At 43.9% G+C, this 11,190-nt stretch overlaps 1 protein-coding gene across 1 annotated transcript; it reads right to left on the minus strand.

The window, feature by feature from the left end:
- Positions 1 to 6,979: 6,979 nt before the first annotated feature.
- On the minus strand, positions 6,980 to 10,237 carry LOC127774900 (probable serine/threonine-protein kinase At1g01540). Its single transcript, XM_052301190.1, has 7 exons — positions 9,424 to 10,237; positions 9,197 to 9,301; positions 8,940 to 9,062; positions 8,635 to 8,805; positions 8,403 to 8,532; positions 8,103 to 8,312; positions 6,980 to 7,389 (listed from the first exon to the last, which is right to left on the minus strand). The coding sequence occupies exons 1-7, from the start codon at positions 10,134 to 10,136 to the stop codon at positions 7,255 to 7,257; spliced, it is 1,587 nt and encodes a 528-aa protein (XP_052157150.1). The 5' UTR covers positions 10,137 to 10,237; the 3' UTR covers positions 6,980 to 7,254.
- Positions 10,238 to 11,190: the final 953 nt, after the last annotated feature.

The raw sequence follows: 11,190 nt of genomic DNA on the forward strand, positions 1-11,190 counted from the left end.
ATAAATGTATTCTTTGTGACTTAAAAGCCAATATTGAAAAAGAAACTACGTTAAAAATATCTCAAAATCAATCTCAAATTTAAGCTTAAAAATTCAAAATTTGGCTTTTTCTTTGGCTTATTAGGCCATCCGATAGGAGCCTAGAGAACGAAGTCATATATACACAGGATAACTACTACTAATAAATATCTAGCTCTCACTCTCAACACCACCTATTCAATCTTATACTCTCCTTTATCTCTTCCTCTTCCTCTCCACTCACACTCTCTCTCCCACTACCGCCCTCATGAGCAAGGAGGTGATGACGGCGGCTGGCCGTGCAAGGTGACGTATCGTGGCCAGCCGCCGTAAGTTACTCCCTCCTGTCTGAGGTGACTAGCAATTCCAGTCTCCTATAAAGGAACTTAAATATAAGAATAACAATTTATTGGTTTATTGGTGAGTGAGATAGCGCAAGTCTATCTGGTGATATACAAATTGAACTAACAAACGCCGTGTTTAGTTCCAGAATTTTTCTTCAAACTTTCAATTTTTTCATCACATCAAAACTTCTCTACACAAACAAACTTCCAACTTTTCCGTCACATCGTTCTAATTTCAACTAAACTTTCAATTTTGACGTGGACTAAACACAACCAAAGATGATTAAGTATTGCTACCCTTACTATGGTGGCCCCTTGATTTTTTAAAAAATTATTTTCAAAATTATATGGAGTATACCCATATGATTCTAACATAACCATTTTCTTTAAAAAAAATCATATTTTATCAAATTAACAGTAGGAAAAAGTACGAATTACCCCCCGAGTAATTGCGGTCGGCTGAATTATCCCCCTAAACCCGAAAACCAGTCATTGCTCACTCTGAACTTTCAATACCGGACGAATTACCCCCCTCAATCCAATTCACAGCGGTTTTGTCCTACGTGGCGTACGCGTGGTAATCCGGTCAGCATTTTCTTTCTAAAAAAAATAGTGGGACTCACCTGTCAATGTCATACCTCTCCTTCCTCTCTTCCTCTCTTTCTATCTTCTCTCTCTCTCTGTCACGGTGACGGGGAGCGCGAGCGGCGCGCGGGGCGGACTGGCGGTGTGCGGCGGCGCGAGCGGCGGAGAACGGCGGTGGACTGGCGACGAGCGGCGAGCGGTGCGCGGGGGCGGACGGGCGGTGGGAGGTGGCGTGAGCAGCGCGCGGGGGCTGACTGGAGGCGAGCGGCGGCGCGAGCGAGGCACGGGGGCGGACTGGCGGTGGTCGGCGGCGTGAGCGGCGCGCGGGGGCGGACTGGCGGCGAGCGGATGGCGCGAGGGCGGTCTGGCGGCGAGCGGCGGCGCGAGCGGCTGGACGGGTTGGTGATGTCCCACACCACCAGCGGCGATGACGGCGCCTTCCAGGGCGGGCGGGGGAAGTGTCGGCGGTGACGGCGCCCTCCAGGGTAGGCAGGGGAACCGGCGGCGGCGGGAGCAGCGGCGGGCGTGGCAAGTAGCGGGCGCTCGTGCGCGGGCCGGCCGCCTCGCCTCGCCTCGCCGCCGCCGCCTCATTCCCCGCTGCTCGCCTCCTTTGCCGCCGCCGCCGTCGCTGCAGCTCGTCATGTTCCTCGCCTGGGTAGGGAAGCTCGTCGGCGTCATGGTGTCGCCGCTTTACCTTACTACCTTGAGATCCCCTCCGCGACGACGTCTCGCTCATCAACCCGTCCAGCTGCTCGCGTCCGCCGTCGCCCACCACTAGTCCGCCCCCGTGCGCCGCTCATCGCCAGCCCACCGCCGTCCTCCGCCCCTTGCGCCGCCGCCCACCGCCAGTCCGCCCCCACGCGCCGCTCGCACTCCCGGCTCCCCGTCACCGTGCAGATTGAGAGAGAGAGTGTGAAGATAGAGAGAGAGGAAGAGAGGAAGGAGAGGTATGACAGGTGGGTCCCACTATTTTTTTTAGAAAGAAAATGCTGACCGGATTGCCACGCGTACGCCACGTAGGACAAAACCGCTGTGAATTGGATCGAGGGGGGTAGTTCATCTGTTATTGAAAGTTCAGGGTGAGCAATGACTGGTTTTCGAGTTTAGAGGGTAATTCGGCCGACCGCAATTGTTCAGGGGGTAATTCGTGCTTTTTCCTTAACAGTACCGTACTCGCCGCACCAAACAAACCAAGCAAACCGTACGTTAACATAACACTGCTATGCGCCTATGCAGGGGACGGGTGGCAATCGACCTGCGTTACTGGGTGGCAATCGTTACTGCGTGTCTGCGCCTCTGCGGCTGCGGCCAGCACTTATCTGCGCCAGGTCGATCACCATTCACCAATCACCATACGCGGCCCGATCCGGATTAAGTGCGAGGAAGGCTAGAAAGGTGTTTCTTGTCCCCCTCCTTTCGTGGCCAACGACTTCGACTTCCGTTCACGCGGAAGCACATGGAGCAGCACTGCACTGCAGCTCCTCCCTTTTTCCCGCGGCTGATCACTGCGGCCCCGCAGCTCAGCGTCATGGAGGACCTTCGACACTTCGTGGTCTAGGGCCAAATGCTGGAGGGGCCGATTGATTTGAGCTTTAATCAACGTGGTAGAAAGCCCGAAGTGTATACAAATCTCTATCTCATATCTTTTTTACCGTAATCTCGCGTATACCTAAGTACCAACGTATCCCATACATTATAGATACCATAGACGGGTAAAACCCATCGACAAAATCCCCAACGATGATTAGATTAATTAATTTTTAGAATCCAATGACGATTAACAAAAAAGGGTAGTAGACAGGCTGTGAAGGAGTACGGTCCTAGTGGTTGACAAGATTTCTAAAAGGCAAAAAAAAAAAAAGAACCCAAACGTTAATAAGTTTGATTTTTAAAATCCTAATGAAAGTGGGGCAAGAGACGGGCAGTAAAGGAATATAATGATAACAGTTGACAGGCCTTCTAAAAGTTATAAAAATGAAACATAATGAGACAATCTATTATATACTAAAAGTCCATTAGACTTTCTAGAAACGCTCTCATACCGTCATGTGGCACCCTACAAACACTCCTACGCCGCCACATGGCGCTCTAATAAATTTAGAATTCCAAAATAAATCTAACCGTTAGTTTTCATTTAATTTGGTGGACACATTATTTTTTACCATTAGATCTATAATAAAAATAACCAATCTGATTTATCTTAAAAGGCCCACATAACCCACATAGTGCACGTACGTACGTACGTACGTACGTACTTCATACACGGCTCCACGTTCATCTTTTATCTTTTCTTTTCTTTTTCGCTCACAAGAATAAAAACCAAATTAATTATTCCAGCCCATAGATATTAACTCTAGCCAATATATATGAAAAATATATGTACGTACCAATAATATATTATATTATATATTTTTCATATATTATAGATATTATTTAGTACGCTGGCCCCATGTCCCTCCTCTTTTTTTCTTTTTACTCACATGACATAAAACCTAAATTAATATTAATAATTATATAATAAAAGTCTATTAGAATTCCTATAAACGCTTCTAAACCGTCATGTAGTATCTACAAACGCTTCTAAGCCGCCACGTGGCACTCTAATAAATTAAAAAAACTATAAATCCTGAGAAAAGAACATCTAACCATCCACTTTCACTTAATTTGATGGGCCCATTATTTTAACCGTTAGATTTAATCTCATATAAACAGAGAGATGGAAAGAAAGACCACGTACCTTCCCCACCTCTCTCCTCAGTTGTTATGTTCGCCCTCTCCCCAACATACCTTCCACACCTCTCCCCTCAGTCGTTACGTTCATCCTCTCCCCACGTACGCCCCTCTCTCTCCCTCCCCTCTACATATAATTCCTTTTTCCTATATTAGCTAACGGGGGAAATTCGATTAAAAAAATTTCAACATTTGTAACATCTAAATCATATATCCTGAAAAATAAACATCTACCCTTTAATTTTTTTATTAAAATTAGTGGACATAACACTTCAAGCCATTAGATTAGATTTATTTTTTCTCATCTTAAAAAAAAGACATCCATCCTCCTCTCCGTTTTCTTTTAGGAAATCCTCTACGTATTTTTCCTCCCATTCTCTCTTTATGAAAGATTTTCCAACAATAAATTTTAAAAGCATACTTCTAAATACATATTATTTGCAATGGTAAATTTTAAATAATACTAACTTTTTAACTTTTAAATTATACGTTCAATTTTTGATCTACTTGTACCATTGTGTTATTTATGATTGAAATCACAATTAGAATTTAAGACAAATGTTGACTATATTTTAACTTGTAAAATTATATTCATTTACGTTTTGTTGAGACCCTTTACATGTTATTCAAACATATATGAACAATTATTAAAAGAAAAGTGACATTATATACTATTTCATCATATATCACTTCACCGGCATGCATAACTAAAACAGATTTATGAACTTCAAAAAGTTCTAAAAATTCTGAATTATGAGGAAAAACAAAATATAGATTATACCATAGTTTGATGCATCACAAAACATGCATAACTAAATAAGATTTACTTAAAAAATAATGAGTCATATCCTAGCTGTTTGTCCACCTATATATCATTCCGAGCTTAAGATAGAAATGATCTATTCTGTACCAAATTCTACTTGATAAGGCAATAGAAATTATATGGAGGTAAAGATAAAGGTAAATTTTCTTTCTGTATAACATGATAATATAACGGTAATGTTCAGCTTCAGAACAAGCAAGCAAAAGCTGCATGTGTATTGTCCAGTGTTTCTATCTATTGTATATGAAAAATCCATTAAACTTCCTAAAAAACTCTTAAGCCGCCATGTGAGACTCCTACCAATGCTCCTAAGTTACCGTGTGGCACTCTAATAAATTAGAGAAAACCTTACAAATTTTGAGAAAAAAGAAAAACATCCCACCCTCGATTTTCATTTAATTCGGTGGACCACTGAAAAAATTTGTCAAGTATGGGACTTGAACACAAGTGGGTAATTTCCACCAAAGGAACATAACCAATTAAGCTATGTTCAATTCAAAATAATGTTGGATATTAAAACAACCATAATTTTTAAGCTGCATTTTTTGAATACTCCTATGCCTTTTAAACCAGTGAAACCATTATTTTTAATCGTTAGATCTATCTTATATAAGAAAAACAAACGTGTATTCATGGTACAACACATTTCAAAAATATTATTGTGCAATTATATTCACGTTAGATTGCGTAGAACCTCTTACCCACTCTACATGAAATGTTTATAGATAGATTGTCTCTCAAACTATATCAATCATATTAGGCTATATAAAATTTAGTGGAGCTTCATGTCCCACCAAATTCATCCTCTAATAAACCATGATAATATATATATGTAATAAAAAACACACTACTTTTGCTTTCGTTGAGATATTTTCTAAAGAAAATAAGTCTACCTAATTCTTTTCAAATGACGAAGAAGATTATAAATAGCTGCGTATAGATATTACTTAAATATGATATAATATAAAGCTAATAGGTTAAAAATTGTGAAAGCAACTAATGCTAACAAAAACAATTTACGGAGAAATCAGGGTAGATGTTCTCCGGTTAATATATCGCTCTTAGTGTCTCAAACTTAGTGTACAATGCATGCCCGCGCATTTGCGCGGGCTACCTTCCTAGTTAACTCTAATAGTTGTTCAATTTTCAAAGGTCCCTTTGAAGAATAAAAAGAAGTCGTGTCAGGCCAAGCAAGGAAATAAAGAGGCGGCAAAAAAACTAAGAGATGGCGGCTGATGCGATTTTTAAAAACTATAAAATTAAAAACCCGACGATGATAAAGTTCGATATTTTAAAATTATAACACAATGAGATGACTATTTAATAAATTTTAAAGAAAACAATGTATAAAAAGTTAGATAGTTTTGTATAGTACTAGCCACGTAATTGCGCGGATCACCCAACTAGTCTATAGTGTTATTTTGGTTTTCTTAAGCATTGTGAAGGAGTAGGCAGCGAACAAGCTGTGAAGGAGTAGGGTCGTGACGGTTGACAAGATTTTTAAAAAGTAAAAGAGAACCCTAATGATAACCAGGTTTGATTTTTATAATCCCAATAAGAGTGGGTGTAGCAGATGGGCCGTAAAGAAATACAATGACAACGTTAACTAGACAGTAAAAATTATAAAAATAAAATTTAACGAGACAATAAACTCTAAAAACTAAAAGGTTTAATTTTTAAAGGACCAAGATAAATAAAGAAAAGTCGTGGTAGGCCAGAAAATAAAGAGACGGCAAAGAACTAAGAGATGGTGGGTAACATGACTTTTAGAAAATATAAAATTAGAAACATGATGATAATAAGGTTTGACATTTTAAAATTAGTATAAGACAATAAGATGACTATTTAAAATGTTTTAAACAAGACCATGTATAAAAAAATTAGATAGTTTTGTATAGTATTAGCCGCGTAACTGTACGGACCACTAGCTACTCTATAATGTTATTAAGGTTTTCTTAAGCATTGTGCAGTACTAATTAAGAACAGTTGTACGACCAACTGATTTGAATGTTGATCAATGTGGTCCGATACCATGGGCATGTTTAATTAGTTCGCTACTGTTTCTAACGTTATTAAAGTTGTTTTTGGCATTATCAAGTACTAAGAACAATTCTATCTAACACGTGTGTATCCTAGAGCTATGTCTGGAACGTATTGATCATCATACTTATCTAAAATAGCCTACCCAAAAACACAACCTTATCGAACACAACACCAAATTTGTTATACCAATCACTTCCTCAGTCCCCTAAATGACCTTATTTTTACCGTCGGTAAAATTTGATAAATCATACCCGCGGTAAAATTTGGTAAATCATCAAACGGAACATACTTTCGGATACGTTTATCTTACCCCCAAAAAAAAAAAAGTTGGTAATGCCATTTCCATTTCTTCAAACGATTAGAGCTGGTATTTTGGGAGGCGTGTTTCAATAGTTGACAGTTCTACGCAAGAAACGTTTAATGGACAGGTAAGATGTGAACAATCAAAATTCCAAACTGCCGGAATCGCAAGCATTCCCTATACAGCAGTCGGCCGGCAGCAAGCTATGTCAATCCACAGTACATAGAGCGTTCAACAGCATGAATGGAAGGCAAATGCAACCAACCACAGCTACCACCACACTCGCACAAAATTTACGCACCAACCGATCAACACGAATAGCACAACCAGAGCAAACGACACGGACAAAAAAAAAAAAACAGGTTACAGCGCTAGCTAGAGCCCTGATGAGGCCATCGATCAAGTGAGACCTATCTCAAGCTCTCGTGCAATCTGGATGGCGTACTGGCAGCTGTGGTGGTGTTGCCCTCGTCGCCCGACTCCGTCACCGGCTTCGCATATGTTCTTGTTCTGTCCAGTGGGCTCGCCCGCGGAGTCCGACGATCCTGCAGTGTGGACAGGCAAAAGACAGGTGAATTTTAAGGTGTCAAGAATACTGCTCTGTTTCAGGCATGAAGTCCAAGTTTCTGAATCTTCTGATGGCATGTAAAACGACAGAATACAGGTTGACATAGAACAGTAGAAACATGCTAATTTTGTTCAGAATAAATAATTCATTGGCATCTTTGTGAACTACTAAATAATATGCAGGTCGTGCTGATTGTACCAACTAGGGGAATAAATTAGTTAATCAAGAGCAATAGTAATCAAGTCTGACGTGGTGATCTCGAGGCCATTAATACTCTTTTTCGGGATGACAGTGTAATTAACATCTCGTAGAGAAGTTCAGAGCACAGTCAGGTAACATGGCAGTAACATAATTTGATCTCGACCAGGCTGCAAAGAACAGTCGACCGAGGGTCAGACATGGAGCTTGCAATCAGAGCCAACAGTGTCCTATTTTAATCCTGATACCCCTGCCTTGTCCATTTCTTAAAACTGAAATGCAGACGCGCCACCATTTTAATGTCAGCAAACATTTGCATAGATTAGATTAATCGAGCAAATATTTTAGCATCTTATCACGGTAACCCGACAATTGCGTGGATTCCATCTTATGTAACTTGGGATTAGTTACCATGCACATATAGTATGATCTGAAGAGCAAATGAGCAAATATGATTGACTTCAGAGAGATGCAAAGAACAAGAAGGCTCACTTCTCGGTATGGGAAGTCATCGACTTCGAGCATATGGATGACATGCCCCATCTTCGGCCGCTTCTGCGAGTCGGGATCCACACACCTCAGAGCAACCAAGAGAGCCTTCTTCAGTGCCTTGGAGGTAGGCTTCTCTGGCAATTTTGGGTCCAGAACAGCTTCATAGTCCCGGTTGCTCACCATATTCTTGAGCCACTCTACTAGGTTAACCTGAAATGCACCCACAGAAATTAAGGCCAAGAAGCACATTGTACACACAACATAAGCTTGTTTCAGTATTCAACCAGATGAAGAGCCAACCTCTCCTGGAGCCCTTGCGTAATCGACCGGGCTTCGACCGGAGATGATTTCCATTATCAGGATCCCGAAGCTGTACACATCGCTTCTCTCATTCAGCATCCCGGTGCTCGCGTACTCCGGTGCTACATAACTGCAAATGCAGAATCGATGGCCAGAGAGACCTTAGTGTTCAGTGCTCACATCTTACATTTCACCGGGCTCGACACAATTGAGAACCTCACATCCATCTTACCCAAATGTTCCCATGACTCTCGTGGTAACATAGTTGCTGTCTGAACCGAGGAGCTTGGCGAGGCCAAAGTCCGAGACCTTGGGGTTCCATCTCTTGTCCAGCAGTATGTTGCTCGACTTGATGTCCCGGTGCACCACCTTCGGCTCCAGCCCCTCGTGCAAATATGTGATCCTGAACCATGTCAACCCCCAAAATTGAGATATATCACACAATTTCACAAAAAAAAAACAATCAAAAGCTGCAAATTAAGAAGATGCATCAATGCATGACGAGAAAATCGGAAGCATTGATGATAGTTCACCCACCCTTTCGCTGTCCCAAGCACGATGTTCATCCTGATGTCCCAAGACAGAGGGCTAACCGGTCCAACGTCGCCATGAAGCCACTGCTCCAAGTTGCCATTGTCCACGTACTCATACACAAGTATCCTGAGATCACAGGCAAGAAATGGTAGGATCGGAGTAGGTAGGTAGGAATGATCTGGTAAGAGAACAGCCAAAAAAAGGAAAGAAAAAAAAGAAGAAGAAGGCGATTTGGCAATTGCGTGGTGTGTGTAGTGTACCGGTGAGCTCCCTCCGCGCAGTAGCCGAGCAACCTGACGAGATTCTTGTGGCGGACGCGGCCGATTGCCTCCACCTCCACCTTGAACTCCCTCTCCGCCTGACCCCTGCCGCGAGCAGCAGCAGCAGCAACAACAAAGCGTGTGAGATGTTTTTGTCAGCAACGGACGGGGCCAAAATAATGGCAATGGCACATGGCGAGAAAAGATGCGATCTCTGCGGCGCGCACCTGTTGTTGAGGAGATTCTTGACGGCGACCTCGCAGCCGTCGGCGAGGACGCCGCGGTAGACGATGCCGTAGCCACCCTCGCCGACGACGTGCTCGGGTGCGAAGGCGGCGGTGGCCTCCTCCAGCTCACGGAGCGTGTACCAGTGGCCCCACCCGAGGTGCGACACCTCGGGCCCCACCCCCACCCCCACCGCCGCCTGCGCCGACGCCGCCAGGTCGGACGCCACCGGGCCCACCTCACCGTCGGCGTACGCCACCATGCGGCGGCCCTTGCCGGCCTCGATGTGCACGCGCTGCGACCCGTACACGGTGGAGCCACCCAGCGAGTCACCGTCGACCACCGCGCCGCCGACGCCGCCGCCTTCCTTGAGGAACGTGGCGCCGGCCTCGAGGTAGTGGCGGAGGGAGCCGACGTGGACGGCCACCTCCTGGATCTCCTTCGACACGGGCGGGATGGTGGCCGGCGACAGCGGCACCGCCGCGCCCCCCGGCGCCGCCGCCGCCGCCGCGGCGGAGGACGCCCTCTTCGCGGCCGGCTTCCGCCGCCGGGCCTGCGCGAGGTGGAACGAGATGACTGCGAGGAGCAGCAGGAACGCGGCCCCCACCGAGATGCCGACGAGCACCCACAGCCGCAGCCCCAGCACCGCCGTCCTCCTCGACAGCTCGTTCCTCAGCACCGGCGGCGCCCTCGCCGCCGCCGGCGGCGGCGACATTGCCGCTCCCGCACTCGCACACCTCCTCACTCTAGCTACTAGCTAGCTACCACTGCATGGTAGTACTGCCACGAGCAGCTCACACTGCAGCAGCAGCAGCCGCGGCATATAGTGGGAGGAGTGACCGACCGACTGCGCGAGTGAAGGCTGGGGGGTGGCTTCTTCTGTGGGCCCACGAGTCAGTGGGGTTGTCCGTTTCTGTGCGCGTGGGCCCGGCCGGTACGTGGCAGGGTGAAGCAAAGCCTGGGTTAAACTGACACTGGAGGGAGTAATTAAGATGGGAGCTAGACTTTCCATGATTAATTACTCTCCCTAGTCTCCCACTGTTGCAGTACTAAATTCCATTTGATCCACCTACCACAAAAGTCAAAACGGGGTGGGGTGGTCACATACTATGAGTATGAGGTTACTCCCTCCGTTTCATACACATTACGCCCCCTGTCCTATAATTATAAGAAATTTTAAGTTTTTTATATTGTTTGATCATTCGTTTTATTAAAAAAAATTATATAAATATAAAAAATAAAAAGTTATGTTTAAAATACTTTGGATAATAAAGTAAGTCAAAAAAAATAATAATTCCAATTTTTTTTAATAAGACGAATGATCAAACAGTGCAAGCAAAAACTCAAAATCAATATCTAAGGAGCAATGTGGAGCATGTTATGGAGCTTCTAACACCTACAACATCTCACAAAATCAGAAACTCCTTCAAACAACTTTTCATCTAGATTCTGAGAAACTTCATAATACAGTAATCTACAGTATGTTTAAAGAGCTTGTAACAACTATAATTTTTCCCAAAATCAGAAACTTCTTTAAACAGTACAATTTATCTGAAAGATTATGAGAAGATGTAATTGTAAAATCCAGAAAATGAATTAGTAGTCAGAAACTGGAAAACTTAGCTTTTTCATATTCTCAAAAGTTATTTATAATCAGCAGTTTCTCAGAATTTTAAACTCTTCCAAACAGATCCTTAGTATTGGATGTAATACAGCGTAGCACCGTCGGTTTTACTAATACTATGCATCATGCATGTACATCCTTGCTG

This window comes from Oryza glaberrima, chromosome 5 (assembly GCF_000147395.1).
Source record: "Oryza glaberrima chromosome 5, OglaRS2, whole genome shotgun sequence".
Lineage (NCBI taxonomy): Eukaryota > Viridiplantae > Streptophyta > Magnoliopsida > Poales > Poaceae > Oryza > Oryza glaberrima.

Excerpts from the sequence above, each read along its gene's own strand:
- LOC127774900 (XM_052301190.1), bottom strand. The coding sequence starts at position 10,136 with ATGTCGCCGCCGCCGGCGGCGGCGAGGGCGCCGCCGGTGCTGAGGAAC. Across the intron at positions 9,302-9,423 it reads AAGAATCTCCTCAACAACAG|GGGTCAGGCGGAGAGGGAGT; the intron begins GTGCGCGCCGCA and ends TGCTCGCGGCAG. Across the intron at positions 8,806-8,939 it reads GTGCTTGGGACAGCGAAAGG|GATCACATATTTGCACGAGG; the intron begins GTGGGTGAACTA and ends GACATGGTTCAG.